At 35.8% G+C, this 18,433-nt stretch overlaps 1 protein-coding gene across 8 annotated transcripts in view; it reads right to left on the bottom strand.

Annotated features, from left to right (window-relative positions):
* Positions 1 to 18,433, bottom strand: part of AKAP7 (A-kinase anchoring protein 7) — a 169,003-nt gene that overhangs the window by 35,465 nt on the left and 115,105 nt on the right. The window contains exon 8 of one of the 8 annotated variants that reach the window (XM_044002909.1): positions 9,534 to 9,932. The exons of the other annotated variants lie outside the window; for them this stretch is intronic. Within the exon in view, the coding sequence (XP_043858844.1) occupies positions 9,928 to 9,932 (5 nt within the window). The 3' untranslated portion in view covers positions 9,534 to 9,927. Of the gene's footprint in view, positions 1 to 9,533; positions 9,933 to 18,433 lie in introns of those variants that run through there. 8 annotated transcript variants of the gene reach the window in all.

Genomic DNA, 18,433 nt, shown 5'->3' with positions numbered 1-18,433 from the left:
TAAAAAAAAAGACTGGAAAATAAAGTGGACCCCAGTTCTTGAAAGAGTAAGGGATAACTGATATATTTTCCCATGTGTTCCACTGATGTTCTCTTCTTTCTTTCTTTCTTTCTTTCTTTCTTTCTTTCTTTCTTTCTTTCTTTCTTCTTCTTTTTTTTTTTTTTTTAGTGAGGCAATTGAGGTTAAGTGACTTGCCCAGGGTCACACAGCTAGTTAGTGTTAAGTGTCTGAGGCCAGATTTGAACTCAGGTCCTCCTGACTCCAGGGCCGGTGCTCTATCCACTGTGCCACCTAGCTGCCCCCACTGATGTTCTCTTGATGTCAAGAGAAAAACCCACAGAAACTGTAAGCATAAAATAATTACCCAAACTGAGAACTCTCTGAAGGCAGAGAATGTCTTATATATCTTTGTATCTCACTCAGCTTTTAGCACAGCACTTTCTGTTTATAATAGACATTAAAAAGTGTATGTCGAATCAAATTGGAAAAAAATAATTTATTTAGATTCTTAAACAGGAGTAAAGTCTCAAACACCTGCCACACTCTGGATAGTCACTAAGGAAAGACATATACTAATAACTTGTCAATAGGTTAAGTTCATTCACACTGTAATAGACATTATGTACATTATTTTATTCATGAAGGGAAATAAAAATTTTCAATCAATAATATTGATTGAAGAAAACAAATAATCAACATCTCTTTAATTTATACTGTTTACCTCTATAGTGGGGGGATCTTCATCACCTAATATATATAATAACTTAGTTGTTTCTATCTCTGGAAATTATATAATAAAACAATTCTAATTTTAAAAATGCAACTACCCAAATGTTCTACAAATGCACTCTTATTATAGCTATGCCAGTGGCAATTTGTTTTATTAGTTCTGTTCAATTCAATTCAACTCAATAAACATTTATTAAATAGGGAATTATGTTACACTCTAAGGATAAAGTCATGGTTCCTGCCCTCTTGAAATTTAAGGCATAGCAATTATACTTTAGGGTTAATGGGTCTTATCCATTAGTCATCACCAGAACATCTGGGGAAAAGACCTAAGCTAATTGCACTATGTGTCTCTGTCCATTCCTATCCCCATACACCTGCATATGGATAAAATTTTTTGTTTGTTTGTTTTTTTGTTTGTTTTTTGCAGGGCAATGGGGGTTAAGTGACTTGCCCAGGGTCACACAGCTAGTAAGTGTCAAGTGTTTGAGGCTGGATTTGAATTCAGGTACTCCTGAATCTAGGGCCGGTGCTTTATCCACTGCGCCACCTAGCCACCCCCATGGATAAAATTTAAGAGAAAAGATCCCAAAGGAACAACATGTATCTAGGGAAGTGTATGTGTTATGGAGTCAGTAGTGCACAATTCTCAGTCAACCAACCCCTGTATCTGTCACTTTGCCATATATGTGCATATACATCCCCATGGATATGTGTTTGCCAGTGTGTACACACACACACACACACACACACACACACACAGAGATAGGGGAGAAGACTTCATCATATGCTGATTATACATGTAGAAAGACAGCATGAGCTCTTTTTTAAAGTAATAGAAGCCAAAGTCACAACTTCCTACGCCCTGGGAATGCAAAGCAATGGCAAGATGGGCAGTGTACATACATAGGTTAGGCAGAGATCTGCCTAAAGAGGCGAGTAAGTGGCACGATATGTGGCGGTGTCCGAAATTCAAATTGTATCTCAATATTTACTGATCGGTTGAACTAAGCAAGTCACTGACTGACATTTCGTCCTTTGTGAAATGGGGATGATGACACCTACTTCCTAAGGTTATGAGGATTCAAACGAGATAACAAAAGCGTTTTGCAAACTTTACAGAACTATATAAATACGAGATGGTGATGCTATTGTTGTTGATGGTGATAGTGATGATGACGATGATGGAAGATGAGGAGGAGGATGGAAGGCTACTAGGTATAATGGATGGAAAAGGAACAGCTAGACGGCGCAGTGGATAAAGCACAGGCCCTGGATTCAGGAGGACCTGAATTCAAATCCAGCCTCAGACACTTGACACTTACTAGCTGTGTGACCCTGGGCAAGTCACTTAACCCTCATTGCCCCGCGGAAAAAAAAATGTATGGTGGAAAAATCAGTGGATTTAGAGTTAGAGGAAAGCACTCAAATTCTGGCCCTGCCAGTTACACAATTGCACAAGTCATTTAATGTTACTTTCCTCATCTATAAAATGAGGGAGCTGTACTACATAATCTTTAAGGTTCCTTCTCTTAAGTCTAAAAATAATGGAAGTAGATGAGATCACCATGGAAAGATTCAGGGACAGAGAAGAGGGTCAGAGAGTCTTTGGAGATCCTCAATAAGAAGATGAACTGGAAAAGGAGACCAAGAAGGATCAGTCAAATAGGTAGGAAGAGAACTACGCAATGAGTTACACATATTATAAGTTTAACTAATGTTTTTAAATTGAATTAAACCAGGAGAAAGTTTTATCCTTGAGGCCACGGGAAGAGTATTAAGAGGAATAGTCAACAAGGTCAAATGCTGTAGAAAGATCAAACAAGACTGTAAGCTCCCTGACAATAAGGTCAGGGACCCTGTTTTATTTATATTTATTTCCCACACATGGTAGATGCTCAATAAATAATAGTCAAATTGTTAAATTTTTTTTTTTTTTAGAATTGTATTCTTGATGTTGGGTGAGTCACATAATTTATTTGGGTTTCAGCGTCCTCATCAGTGGTTAGGAAGTTAAATTCAATAAATTTTAAAGGTCCTTTTCACAGTTAGTCTCCTATGATTATTGATTAGCTGGGTCATTACTAGGGTCAATTTTTAAAAATATTGATAGTAATCAATAAGTATTTGCTAATCAACCACCATATGCCTGATACTGAATATTCTCCTGTGAAGAGCACAAAGAAGACAAGACATAGTTACTATCCTCAAAGAGTGGGATGAATTAACTATATCAAGGGTTGTAACCTGGAATCTTTGGATAGATTTCAGGCAGTCTATGAACTTGGAAGGGAAAAAATACATCTTTAATTTCACTGACCTCTAACTGAAATTTAATATTTCCTCCGCATATTGAAAAACATTCTGTTCAGGGATCCATAGACTTCACCACACTCTCAAGGGCATCTATCACATACACACATGTTTTAAAAAAAACCCTGAATTTGAGAATAATACAACACAGGGTTAAATTAAGTCCAAATTCTGTGCTAAGCCCTAGGAGGAAAACAACAACAACAAAAAAACCACTTCCCTCCCTGAGACAGCTAGTTGGCACAGTGGATTGAGCTCTGGGCCTGAGGTCAAGCAGACCTGAGTTCAAATCCAGCCTCAGACATTGGCTAGCTATGTAATCCTGAGTAAGTCAGTTAACCCCTGCCTCAGTTTCCTAAGCTATCAAATAGAGATAAAAAGAGCACCTACCTCCCAAGATTGTTGTGAGGATCAAATGAGATATTTGTAAAGCAGTTAGCACAGTGTCTGGCACAGTATTACACTGTATTGCTGAGAGGTGCCGACCTGCACTAGTAAAGGAGGTCTTCATCAAGAGCTCCCTTTATCAATAAAATCACAGGGCCAGTCCCCAATGATATTAAGTTGGCCATCCAACAACAAATATATGTCCTGATTCTTTCACTATGACAACTTGAACCCACTCAGGACTAAAATAAAAATCACTCTCTAAGCAATAACCATTATAAAAACCTGAATGATCCATTTTCTCTATAATAATTTCCAACATCTAGTTGCAACACGATTACTGTAGCTATTTCTCTTATATTCCATTACTACTGGTATGCCTTCAAATTTAACAGTCCATTCATTCAATTCAATAAACTTTTACTAAGCATCTACTATGTAAAAGATACCATGATAACGCTTCTTCCTCGAAGAATCCCTCACTTCATGACATCACTTAAGCACAATCTTCTATCCAACGTCTTTCCTGATTCATCAACTGCTAGGGTCCTCCCTAAGTGCCCTATCATTTATTTATTTATTTTAATGTGAAAATGTGGTCTTCCATGTGTTGACTTCTATTGGGCAGGACTATTGCAATATAAAATGGGGAAGGGAAGGAGAGGGAGAGAGAAAGAGAGAGAGAGAGAGAGAGAGAGAGAGAGAGAGAGAGAGAGAGAGAGAGAGAGAGAGAGAATATACAATTATTGAAGAGTAAAGTCAGAATGTCTAGAAATCAAAGCAAGTGTTAGGATGAATGGGTACCTTGAGGGCTACATTCTTTTATACTATGGTTTTGAAAAGAGCTTGTGTTCAAGAATAGCACCTTATAGGCTGATTGAGTTATGGACAGGTCTTTTTTTTTCTTTTTGATTGATACATTTCAAAGCATTTGAATTGATCTAGAGGATATCCAAATCTGTTTTACTACAGGGCCAGACATTCCACTGTGTTCCAAGCATTCTACACTGTAGTAGTCCTGTCCAATAGAAATCAAGGAAGTACCACCCTCTAAGAGCTTCTAAATGCTAAAGAATTTTATCACAAAATTCCTAAGGACGTGAATCTGATCTTGAAAGGAATAACAGACTTTTTTGATAGCATGCTAAGATTCTAGAATCATGGGGTCTTTAGCCAGAAGAAACCTTGGACACTTCATCTAATCCAACCCCTTCATTTTACAGATCAGGAAATTGAGGCCTAGGGAGATTAAGTGAACTTGACTAAGGTCACACAAATAATAAACGTCGGAGGGAGTATATGAACCCAGATCCTTTGACTTCAGGGTCAGTGTTCTTTATACTGTTCTAAAATCTTTTGATGCAATGGATAACAAATCATACTAGTTATTACCCTGTTAACTATCCTGTTATTTTAAATGTCAACAGATTTATGCATGTATGTGAGAAAATTTAAGAAATAAATATAACCACTGTGGCTTGAAGAGAACTCTCAAAAACCTCAGAGAAAATCCCAAAGTATGTATATGCAATGAGGATGTGGGGAAGGAATTGACAGGGCATAAAGGAATGAAGCCCAATACCCTTGTCGTAGTCTAAGTACTCAGGGCTTATGGACTCTCAGGAGCAAAGCAAGTGGTTCTAAGTCTAAGTGTAAACAGTTTTCTCTGCAGTATTTAATTATCTGCCTATTAGGATTATCCTGAATAGTCAGAAGCACTTAGGGACTCAGGTTATGAAGTGGAAGGAAACTTGGTAGTCATGTATTCTAACCCTCTTCCCAGAGAGAGCAAGTGATCTGCATGTGGTCACAAAGTGAATAAATGTCAGAACCAAGGTTTGAATCCATTTACTCTCATTTCAAAGCACTCTTTCTACATTTCCACAGAACGAAGTCACTATCATTCAGAAGAAGCAAAGGAAATGTGTCTTGGGGGGAAAAAACAACTGAAACACGGAGGCAAATTTGGTTAGGAGCTGGCCAATGTATACACTACAAAATTTAGGACCATTGTTTCTAACCTAGTGAATTTCCCAAAGGCCATTGATATTCCATATACTGGATACCTTCAATACAGCTCAATAACTGGTCTACTTAGAAGGGCCCCCATACTTCTTTTAGTGCTCTATTCCTTCCACAAATTACACTGTAGTTACTTATCCACGTACATGTGTATACTTTACCCCTCTAACAGAATGTAAACATCTTTATTTTGTATAGAAGGCACTTGATAAACATTTATTGGATTGAGCTGGAGGCAACATCTCCATTTTTCCCCCTCTAGAATGGAGAATATACTTACTGGTAAAGGTTTTTATTTTATATGCATAGTATTACACTTACCTATTTCAGGATTTCATGTATCTGTGATTTTCATCAGCATAGGTACTCCCTTTACTAATGCAGATTACAATCCCTCTCCACCATCCTGAGTTCTGTAACTAAGCCAGTTGTTAGTTACCAAACCAGTTTCCTGAAGATGAGCCTCCATCAACTTGATTAAGCTGATCATGAGATGCAAGATATTCAGTTCATTGCTACAACCATAGTCCAAGCTTTTACATCTTGGTAGGTCCAGACATAGCTTGTAGTAAACTAGAATAGCCTTGAAGAACATAGGGTCACCTCTCCCTACCAACACACACACACACACACACACACACCATGAAGAAGCAACTGAGCAGAATTTTAGTGGACAAGTATTAATGTTATTAGTTATTAGTAATGGTAAAAGTATTTTCTCTCATGCCACCACTGTGATAAAGGCAAGAAAGCATAGCTAGTATAATGGAAACTTATAACTGGGCACATTAGAACCGTATCAAATTGAAACAAAATCAAGAATGCCCTCAGATTGCACTCAAAGTCTTTCACACATTCATTGTAGATCATTTACCTTAATAACACTTGGTGGGAATATATTATGCAGATATATACTCAGTCCATTTTTTGTTCACATACTTCCTGATATAGATATTCCTGATTTTTTTTTTAATGTTGACATCCAATTCTCAGTCAATTAAAATTGAGGGCCAGCTTAAAGTATTTGGAAATTATTTTATAATAATCAATAAAATAAAATAAAAACTAAACACACACACACACAATTCAATATATTTATGGATCTGGACCCTCAATAGAGTAAGTGCTTCTTCCGCTAATACACAATTCGCTTTACAACCTCTCAAGATGTGTGCTATAAATGAAACCAGAAGATACGATATAAAAAAGTTCTCATCAATCAAGGATGATTTATTTATTTATTTATTTATTATTTATTTATTTATCATTGAGTCAAGTGGAGGAAAGTTGGTCACTTCACCATGCACTGCTCATGATTAAAGTTAAGAAAGGAGACCAGGGCAGCTAGGTGGTACAGTGGGTAGAGCACCAGCCCTGGAGTCAGGAGGACCTGAGTTCAAATCCAGCCTCAGACACTTAACACTTACTAGCTGTGTGACTGTGGGCAAGTCACTTAACCCTCATTGCCTCACCAAAAAAAAGAAAAAAGAAAGGAGATCACCAAGAAGATATTTATACTTTTTTCATCCACATCTTTAATCACTTTGGGTCTCAGCTTCTTTATCCTTAAAATGAATAATTAGATGACATCTAAGGACTCTTCTGGCTCCAAACAAAAACTTCTATGAATTTATACCTTGAATTATACTTTCTATGAATTTATATTCAGTGACTTAAAATGTACAGGTTGATAGCAGAGGAAATGGCAAAAAATGAAATGGGAAAATATGGCTTAGAGAATAAAAAAAAAAACGAATGAGACCAAAGGTTTCTAAGTATAGTATTTTCATAGTGGAAGAGGGGTTTTCTTTGCTTATACTTATCAGGGGATTGCAAGGTGACCAAAAGTCCCATGAAAAAAGTGCTTCTTGCTTCTCAAAAGACATATGATGAAACGGTGATGATTAAAAAGTTGAGAGACATAGTTTCTGGGTAATTTAATGTTTTTTATTAATAAGTCCAGTAAGCTATTAAGAAAATAATGGTCATTTGGCCATCTCTCTCATACCAAAGACAATCATAGTGACAGGGCTCACAGTTTATATACCCTTAAAGCAATAGGTGGTTAATGGGGCCAAGAAAATTATTTCTACTCAGATTACCCCCAGCCTTGGGCTATCAAATCAAAATATGTATCTTATCTTCAATGGGGGGTGGAGGAGCCAAATAACCCCTGGATGGAGAAACTTTCAGCTATCTAAACAAAAGGATCTGTCTTCACCCAAGCTTGAGTAGCACACAATGAGCTTCCCCACCCTAGATTAAATTCCTTGAATGGTTGCCTGAGGTCTGACCAGGATTAGAAAAATTAATGTGAGCTCATTCAGTCATGTCCTCCAGGAAAAAGGGACCTTTTAAAATGAGGAATTTAGGAGAGAACCTCTGAATTTCCCCAAGATATTAGTTAGTAATGATCATTTCTCAAAAAACCAGTGACTAGAAGTATCTTTTCAGTTCCTTTGTGGAATCATCATGTCTTTGCCTGCAAGTATAGTGTTTCTTTAAGAACCTCTCTCTTTTATATATTCTCTCTCTCTCTCTCTTTTTTTTTAATTTGATAAACTCCCATGAAATTCAATGATCTCTATGTGGATGACTCCAAAATTTATGTTTCCAACCTTATGTGTTCCTTTGATCATCAGTCCTTTATCACCAACAACTTGTAGGACTTTACCACCTAGAATTCCCGTGGCCTTCTGGAATTCAATGTGTCTAAGATGGAATTCATAATATTTTTCCTATAAATCTTTTCCTTGTACAGACTTCCCAATTTCTTTTGAAGGTGCCACTGTCCTTTAAGTCATCCTTCTTATTTTCCTTTCCCTTACTCTCCCATATCCTAGAAGTTGCCAGGTCTTGTCAATTCTATTCTACCTTTTCACCATCTTTCACATATCTTCTTCTATATACTCAAACAGCATCTACCCTATTTCATCACTACTTGCTTGGGCCCTTGCAAAAGCCCCTTAACGGGTTACCCAACTTCCAGTCTCTACTTCTAACATTCCATCTGCCAACAGCTGCCAACATGTAGAGCTGAGGAATGTCATATCTCTACAGAGAAGTCTTCCACAATCTGGCTCCCTCCTACTCTTCTAGTCATATTTTTTATGACTCATATTCTATTCAAATCAAACTGGCCTGCTTAGCTGTTTGATCCCCCTACATGACATTCCATTTGTTGCCTCAATTCCTTTGCATGAACCCTGCACCAGAATGAATTCTTTCCTCATCTCTACCTCTTTGAATGGCCATCTAGGTGATCCAGTGGATAGAGCACTGGGCCAGGAGTCAGGAAGAATCATCTTCCTGAATTCAAATCTAGCTTCGTTCACTTCCTTGATATGTGACCCTGGGCAAGTCACTTAACCCTGTTTACCTCAGTTTCCTCATCTGCCAAATGACCTGGAGAAGGAAATGGGAAACCACTCCATATGGGGTCACAAAGAGTCAGACAAGAGTGAAAAAACAACAACAAAACTTCTTTGAAAGCCTCACTTTCTTCAAATTATATAGCCCAGGTGACATTTCCTACATAGTTTTTCATCCTTTCAATTGTTAGTGCTCTCTGCCTATTGGTATTGCTTTGTAAGTCTTATGTGTATATGTTGTATTCTTTCAATATATGTTTTATTCCTTCAGTTGAATCTACTATTTGAAGGAAAGGACACTTTTGGTTTTGGCTTTGTAGAGCACACAATTCTTCATCTAAACTATTATTTATTTAGTTAGTTAATAACTCAGTTGAATTAAATAACAGTTATTAATAACTGTTAGTTGAAGTGAATCATTTGTTGAACTCTACCACCTTCTTTCTAAAGAGAGTCTATGAGCTGTCCTACCATTTAGCTACAATATTTCCCTTCAGTATTTTGGTTGTCAGTAGAAGATTGGAACAAGCAGCAGAAGAGGACTAAATGACTTTCCCCCCACTAAAAACAGGAATCCTTTAAGAGGATTTCAGTGGTTAACTATCCTAAGAATAATAAATTATCCCTCCCAGTCCAATGTCAAGAAACAAATTATGAGTCTCATTTATTAATCATTTCTAATTTTATTAGAGGCAAACAGTACCAAACTTTGAAACATCACAAAAATTTTCCTAATGGCAATTTTAAAAATAAAGAAAGCGCTTCATTAAAGAAATATTTCAATAGAGAAACAGTTTTTATAAAAAAGATCAGTAATTAAAGAATTTTAAGATACAAAATATTCTGGCCTTTCAAAAATATCAAATTTTATATGGAAAAAAATTATAAAATACCCTGCCTTGGGGGCTTTTATTCTATATAATCATGTCTTTTCATGCAGCAACTTTCCAACAGCTAAAGCCTTTATTCGAGAGAAAAGTTATTTACAATTCTATCAGATGAGAAATCTGGTGTCATTTCACTTTTGCCCTCTTCTACCACGCCTGGAATTAGGTCCATCTTAATCAGTGCAAGTAGAGATGCAATGTTCTTTATCACTTCCCTGTCAGCCTGTGCAAAAGAAAACAAGACATTCCTTGGTTCTTCCCACCATCTTTCAGAGGTTTATATATGGCAGTATGCTAACTCATGCTAACATATTATATCTTAAATAATCAATTCCATATAATTCTTCAGCTATTAAAGGATGATCTATTCAGACTCTACTGCTGCTAAGCTCCAGGGGGGTGAATTCTCTTACTTATTCATATTGCTATCAGAGTGTAAGTGGGGAAAAACTCAGGGAAGAGATCAATATAAGCCCTCACTTAGACTCATTTCCTCAGAATAAACTTTTGCATAAAATAAACTGGGGTGGAGGTTAGGAATATTCTAAGAACTAAATTTGGTCCAAGTGAGAAAACAAATGAAGAATATAAAAATAAAAGTTCAAAGAAATAATACTTTAAAAATTACTATAAGCTTAAATAACTAATTCAAAGAAACATTTCAAATTCAACAAATTTGTATTTAGCACCTGTTATGTATAAAGGATTCTGCTGTATAGTAGAATATAAATATTAGCTATGACAAAGTAGGTACAATTTAGTGAGGCAAATAAAACAGCATCAAAAATAACCATAATGTAAATTAAAACATAGTAACAGGACACTGTGGACTGGAGGATAGTGAGATCACCTTTTGCTAGGAGATCAAGAAGCGCCAAGTGAAAGAAATAGCACCATGTGGGCAGGAGGACTTGAATACATGAAACTAATTTCAGCTTATTCTATGAGAGAAAATAAGATGATGGACCTTAGATTTGACAAATTTACATTTTCAAACCAGACCCTTTTTTTTAACCAAGTTCTTTTTTTACAGAATCAAAGACTCTCAGGGTTAGAAAAGACCTCATAATTCAACCTATATCTATATATTCTACAATATCCCCACAAATGGTCACCTAACCTCTACTAGAAGTAGATGGGGAATTCTTCCAGGAACAAAAAAAATGCACTATATTCCTGAGGCAACAAATTCATTTTTGGATAGCTCAAAGTACTAGAAATGTTTTCTTTACATTAAGTCCAAATCTATCTATAAATTCCTGTCTCACTATTTCTAGTTCTGCTATTCAGGCCAAAGATGAGTAAATCTAATCCCCCTTCCAAATGACCACTAGGCTAAGCAAGTTTTCCACAGTTTGTCAATATTTTTCCTAAATTGTGGTTCCCAGAATTGAATACAATATAGCAGATATGTTGTAATGAAGACAGAGTAACAATGTCATCTCCCTTGACTGTGGAAAACCCCCTTCACTATGGGCAAATAACCATGTACCTCTGAAATTTTCCTGTTTTCTCTCTACTTCATCACCTTAAATAAAGCATCACAGGATCAAAAATGAAGGAATATGATCTAATCCAACCCAACCCTAAAAAAAAATCCCCTCTACCACATAGCTGACAAGTGGTCATCCAGTCTTTGTTTAATGACATACAATGTGGGGGAACCTATCACTTCCTGTGGAAGCCCATTCCACTTCTAGATAGTTGTAATTGTTATTGGTTGCAGTGAGCCTAAAATTTTTTTCTTTGTGCAATTTCCACTCATTGTTCTAATTCTGTCTTCTGAGGCCAAACAGAACTAATCTATTATTCCCTTTTCCATATGACAAACGTTCACATACTTTAAGACAATTATCACATATCCAAATGTATCCAAAGGCAATCTTTCCATAGAAGTCTCACCTTTTCCTACTTCCTTAGATTAAATAGAAGAGGAAGAGTCTTCATTGTTGGCTGTGCCACATCCAGACAAATGTTCTAACATCATTCTTCTCTTCCTCTGAATTCCATTTCATCTATTTATTTTATCCATCTCAAATTCTTATCACTTTATGTACCCATTTTAACATCCTTCAGAATTTCAGAATTGATTCATTCTTCTTGTCTTCACCCTACTTTCCTGCCATTACCCTTGGCAACTTCAAAATTCATGTTGATACTACACATGATGACGTTATCTCAGATTGACCTTCCATCATGACTACACATCAGTCATTCAATACATTTCACTGTTACTCTATATTGCCCACCTCTGGTATGTCACACTTGATATTCCCTGACTTCAACCAGAATCGATGTTATCAACACTTCTAGGTCTTTGCTCACTTCTAATTCACTATCATCCTTCTTCAAGTAAAAAAATTCAACAAATATTTCTCAAGTACAAGCTCTGGTGATAAAAAGACAAAAATCAAGCAGTTTCTGAACTCAAGAAGTTTACATTCTATAGGAGGATCTAACTTGGGCATAAACTAGACTCCCCAAAAAGGCTACTCAGGTATAGACTAGAGTACCCAAAATGATTCACTAACATTATGGATTTCTATACCTCAAACTTTTGGATACACCAATCTCTAAGTCCATCTATTTCTTCCATCAACTCTAAACTTTACACCATAGGGAAAGTTACTAGAGAAAAAATTACAGAGACATGGTCCATTCATGTGCTTTCTCTTCTCTTTTTGATACTTAAGCATATTTCCCATATTGGGTTTTCCAAACCTTCTGTCCTTAAATCCGCATTCTCATCCTCCTACCCTCAATAAATGCCCTTGTCTCCTGGTATCTTTTTTAAAATTTTAGTGCTATTTTTTGTTCTCACATTCATTTCCGAATATCATATCCCCACTCCTCTCCCCACTGAGACATCAAGAAATTAAAAAGAGAAAAAAACGAATTCACTAAAACCAACCAACACTTTAATCTTGTCCAATAGTATATGAAATATTCTGTACTCCTCCTTCCTTCCCCATTTTCAAAGAAGAAAGGGAGGTGCATTTTCCCAAGTTTCCTTTGGAGGCAAGTGATCTTAACAATTATAGTGTATAACTGCTGTTCTTTGTAGTTATACTGCTATATGCATCATTGTATAATGATGCCCTGGTTAAATTTATCTCATTTAATTCATGTTTTCTTATGCTTCTCAGTATTCCTTGCAGTCAACATTCCTTACAGGGAAATAGTGCATTACATCCATGTATTACCATTTTTTAGCCATTCTCCAATCAATGAAATTTTATTTTGTTTCCAGTTGTTTCCTAGCATAAAAAGGAATACTTTTAATTTATTTTCATCTTTTTCCAATTTATTAGGGGTGGGGAGAAAGCTCAATTTTGATTTGCCTTTTCTTGTTTATTAGTAATTTGGAGCAAACTTTCATGTAGCTGATAGAGAGTAATTCTTTAGAAATATTTTAGTTTCTCTTCTGATCCTAATTGCACTGATTTTGTCCACACATTAGTTTTTCATATTTAAGTAAATTAAATCTCTTTTATCATGTGTGATTTCCTTGATCCCTTGTTTGATTAAGAATTCTCCTCATTGCCAATGTCATAGCTGTGAAAGGTACCTAGGTTTTTTTGTGGTATGACCTTTAATATCCACAGCCCATATTAATTTTGAGTTTTTATGGCAAGCAGTGTGAAATGTTGGTCTTAACCAAATTTCTTCCGAATATCTTTTCAGTTTTCTCAAATCTCCCCTTTCTTCCTCCCCTTCCCCTACCCACCCCCAATAGGAAGTTGTTCTCCAAGTAATTTATTAAATTATTTCTGAATCCTCCTTATCTGTTATACTGATCTATTTTTCTGGTTTTTAAAAAACTACTTCCAAATGCTTTTTATGATTACCACTTTATAACATAATTTGAGATAGCTTTATTTCCACCTTTTCCCCAATTATTTCCTTAGAAATTCTAGAAATTTTCTTTATACAAATTGTTTTGTTTAACTAGCCCCTTATTAGTATATTTAGTATAGCACTAAGAATATATAAATTAACTTAGGTAGTATTGTAAACTTTTTTATATTGATGTCTCCCAACCAGGAGCAATATTTATCCCTCTAATTATTTAAGTCATTCTTTATTTCTTTAGAGATAATATTTGTAAAAAGTGCTTAGTATAGTGGTTGCTACATAGTAGCAGCAATATAAATGCTTATTTGGTACAAATAAATCACCTTATCAATAAAAATAATTAATTTTGTCTTACCTTTGGCAACTACTTTTAATTTCTTTTCCTAGTCTTACTGCTATTGTTAACATTTCTAGAACTATGTCAAGTAACTGTGGGGGAAAGGGGACACCCTTGCTTTACAGCTATATTTTTTGCTATATTTCTAGTGAACTTGCTATCTTGGGTTATAATATTTACACACATACACATACATAATGGTATTTTGGGGGGGTGTGTGCATGCACATGCATATATACCACCATATATATACATACATACACACATTAAAAATGCACCATCTATATGAGCTTTCCCAATACTTTACTATGTGCCATAATCAATTTTGTTCTAGCCTTTCATTTTCATTCTCATCTTCATTTTAGATTTGTCTTGTATATAACAGATTATTCTGGTCTGTTTTATCATTCTGCCATTACTTTCATCTTATTGGACTATTTAATCCACACACATTTAAAGTTATTATTGTTAGGCTTGCGTCTTTCTTAATTTATTGAATTTGTATTGATTTTTATCCCTTTACTTTTTTGAGGGGGGGCAGGGCAATGAGGGTTAAGTGACTTGCCCAGGGTCACACAGCTAGTAATTGTCAAGTGTCTGAGGCCAGATTTGAACTCAAGTCCTTCTGAATCCAGGGCCGGTGCTTTATCCACTGCACCACCTAGCTGCCCCCTATCCCTTTACTTTAAAATTTTTTAAAATTCTGTACTTTGTATCTGGAATTACCTTTACTCACACTGCAGTTTGATGTCAGTTTATTCCCATAAGACTTCCTCCCAACCTTAACTTCTGGTTCCTTCCCTATCCTATGTTCTTTCAATTTACAGAAATTAAAAGAGAAAATTTTAAAGTTATTTAATTTACATAAATTTAAATAGAGAGAAAAAATTTAAATTTATCTATTTCTCTACCTTTTTATTTGCCCAATTAGGCAAGTGGTTCAACCCTAACTTCTAATTTTAAAAAGCATCCTTTTGTTGTGCATATATACATCACACACACAGACTGCTTCCAATTCCTGAAGGTTGCAATTTTGGATGGAAGTGATACTATGTGGTAGGAATGACTCTGTGCTGAAGTTATAAGAACGTTCATACCTCCTATCCTTACTGTGATATGTGTCCATAGCTAAAGTCATGTTACTCTATTTCCACTTCTGTCATTCCCCACCAGCACCACCATTATGAGTCCTGAATGCCCTTGGGTACTGATCCATCTCTTCTCTAGGGTGAGATGGTGGTCCGTGGACCTTTAACATATTATCAGAGAAAATGGCCTCCTAATGTGCAAATTCTCTGTATGAAACCCTTTATGATATATCTTGACACAGATTACCTCCTCTCCCTGGGAATATTCCTTAATGGCACCTTTTATTTTCTTCCTCTGGGGTATGGATTTCCAACTCCCCACCCCCACTCCTCTACTTCCTTTATCCCATCCCCCTCCAATGCTTTAATTTAATTCTTCCATAGCAATATCCTCTCTTCTTGAGAATTAAAAGAAATTATTATCCCTTCTGTTTGCCTATGGATTTGATGGGGTTTTATCATCCTCTACCCTCTGTCATTTACCTCCTTCCCCAATTCATGCAACTTCCCATTAGGTTCTTCCTTCCTACAAAAATTGCCATTTTAACTACAGGTGATCAGGGATTTCAATCCATAGAGTATTAATTGAAGCCTTCTACTTTCTCTTCTCCTGATTATTTAAGTTTGCCTTGTATTATTAGCCCTCAGGCTTTCTGTCCCTTCATCCCTCTGTGTTCCTTCTTTTACCGAATAAATAAATTTTAAACAGAAGGTGATTTATTTCATTCCTTGTCTTTTCTTGATAATTGTATTTAATTACCTTTCCTGTGTTTCCATTGTTTGGAGCCTTTGTGGGAGTCTTTGTAAGTGTCATCATTTTACAGGGTGTGTGTTTATGTGTGTTCTTCAGGAATGTCTCAAATGATCTCTCATATGTTGAATCTCCCTCTATTTTGATTCAGGGTAATGCATCAACTATTTGAATTACCTTTCCTTGATAACTGATTATTAATTTTTAGTTTGACTACAAAATTTGTTGTTTATTATTCAAACTGTGAAATTTAACCATTTTAAGGTCAGAGAATGTGAAGAGTAAATATTTGGCTTTTTTCTTCATCCTGGCAACAATAATGGATTTGATCTATCAATGCTTTGACTTATTCAAAATTCTGGACAATTTTCCTGCATTAATATTCAGGGGCTTTTTAAAAAATCATGATCTTCTGGGATCCTCTATGACTCTTAATTTATCTCTCTGCATTCTGTCTTCAAAGCCATCTAATTATTTTAGCTTGTATGGAATTCATATTTTGCCTTTTGTTTCTATTCTGTTAAATTTCCTTCTAACTCAATATTTTTTCCATTTACTTAGAATTTTATTTTTCCCCAATTACATGTAAAACAATTTCTAATGTCCATTTTTAAAACATTGTGCTCCAAATTCTTTTCCTCCCTCCCCCTACTTTAAGAATGCAAGCAATTTAATATAAGTTATAATGCAAACATTTCTATATTAGTCAGGTTATAAAATAAAACAGACAAAAAAACCTCCAAAAAAAACCCCAAAATTATGTTTCAATCTATATTTAGACACCATCAGTTCTTTCTTTGGAAATGGATAGCATTTTGCATCATGCTATTACTGTGCACAACGTTCTCTTGGTTCTGCTCACTTCACTATTCATCAGTTCATACAAGTCTTTCCAGGCCTTTCTGAAATCATCCTGCTTGTCATTTCTTATAGCACAATAATATTCCATCCCCGACATATAACACAGCTTGTTCAGTCATTCCCCAATTGATGGGCATTCCTTTGATTTCCAATTCTTAGCCACCACAAAAAGAGTTGCTATAAATATTTTTGTATAAACAGGCCTTTTTCTCTTTTTGGGGATATCTTAGGGATATAAACCTAGCAGTGGTATTGCTGGATCAAAGGGTATGCACATTTCTATAGCCCTTTGGGCATAGCTCCAAATTGCTCTCCAGAATGGTTGGATCTTTTCACAACTCCACCAACAGCTTTCCTACATCCTCTCCAAAAACTCATATGTTCCTTTTTTGTTATATTTGTCACTCTGATAGCTGTGAGGTGATACCTCAGAGTTGTTTAAATTTGCATTTCTCTAATCAATAGTGATCTAGAGCATTTTTTCATATGATTATAGACAGTTGTGATTTCTTTGTGTGAAAACTGCCTGTTCATATCCTTTGACCATTTATCAATTGGGGAATGACTTGTATTTTTATAAATTTGACTCAGTTCTCTATGTATTTGAGAAATGAGGCCTTTATCAGAGATACTTGTTTCAAAAATTCTGCCTCCTCCCCTATTCTGCCCTCCCTTCTTTCACCCCTCCCTCCTTATTCCCTTCTGATCCTACTTTCCTGCAGGGTTAGATAGATTACTCCACCCAATTGAGTGTATATGTTATTCCCTTCTTGAACCAACTCTGATGAGAGTAAGGTCTTTGAGCCAATTCTGATGAGTGTAAGGCTCATTCACTGCACGACTCCTCCCTCATCTCTCCCCGTCCCATTCCATAAGCCCTTTACTGCTTCTTTCATGTGAGATTTCTATTTTCTATTTTACCTTCTGTTTCTAGAATATCAGGGTAATTTTCCCTGACAATCTCTTGCAAGGTGATGTCTAAGCTCTTTTTTTGATCATGGTTTTCAGGTAGTCCAATAATTTTCAAATTATGGTTCAATCTGCATTCAGAATCCACAGTTCTTTTTATCTGGATTGGGGAGCATTTCCATCATGAGTTCTTTGGAATTATCTTGGACCACAGTATTGCTGAGAAGAATTAAGTCTGTCACAGTTCATAATCACACAATGTTCTTGATACTGTATACAATATTCTCCTGGTTCTGTTCATCTTACTCAGCAGCAGTTCATGTAAGTCCTTCCAGGTTTCTCTGAAATCTGCCTGCTCATCGTTTCTTATAGCACAATAGTATTTCATCACATTCATAGACCACAACTTGTTTAGCCATTCCCCAATTGATGGGCATCCCCTCAATTTCCAATTCCCTGCCACCACAAAAAGAGCAGCTATAAATATTCTTGTAAATGTGCATCTCCCTCCCTTTTCTATGATCTCCTTGGGAAAAAACCTACTAGTGGTATTGCTGGGTCAAAGGGTATGCACAGTTCTATAACCCTTTGGACATAGTTCCAAATTGCTCTCCAGAATGGTTGGATCAGTTCATAGCTCCACCAACAATGCATTAGTGTTCCAATTTTTCCACAGTTTCTCCAACATTTATTATTTTCTTTTTTTATCCTATTAGCCAATCTGATAGGTGTAAGGTGGTACCTCAGAGTTGTTTTAATTTGCATTTCTCTAATCAATAGTGATTTAGAGCTTTTTTTTCATATGGCAATAGATAGCTTTGATTTCTTCATCTGAAAACTGCTTGTTCATATCCTTTGACCATTTCTCAATTGGTGAAAGACTTGCATTCTTATAAATTTGGTTTAGTTCCCTATATATTTTA

This window comes from Dromiciops gliroides, chromosome 4 (genome assembly GCF_019393635.1).
Source record: "Dromiciops gliroides isolate mDroGli1 chromosome 4, mDroGli1.pri, whole genome shotgun sequence".
Classification (NCBI taxonomy): domain Eukaryota; kingdom Metazoa; phylum Chordata; class Mammalia; order Microbiotheria; family Microbiotheriidae; genus Dromiciops; species Dromiciops gliroides.
The sequence above is the reverse complement of the archived record's forward strand: the minus strand, read 5'-3'. Positions and strand labels throughout refer to the sequence as shown.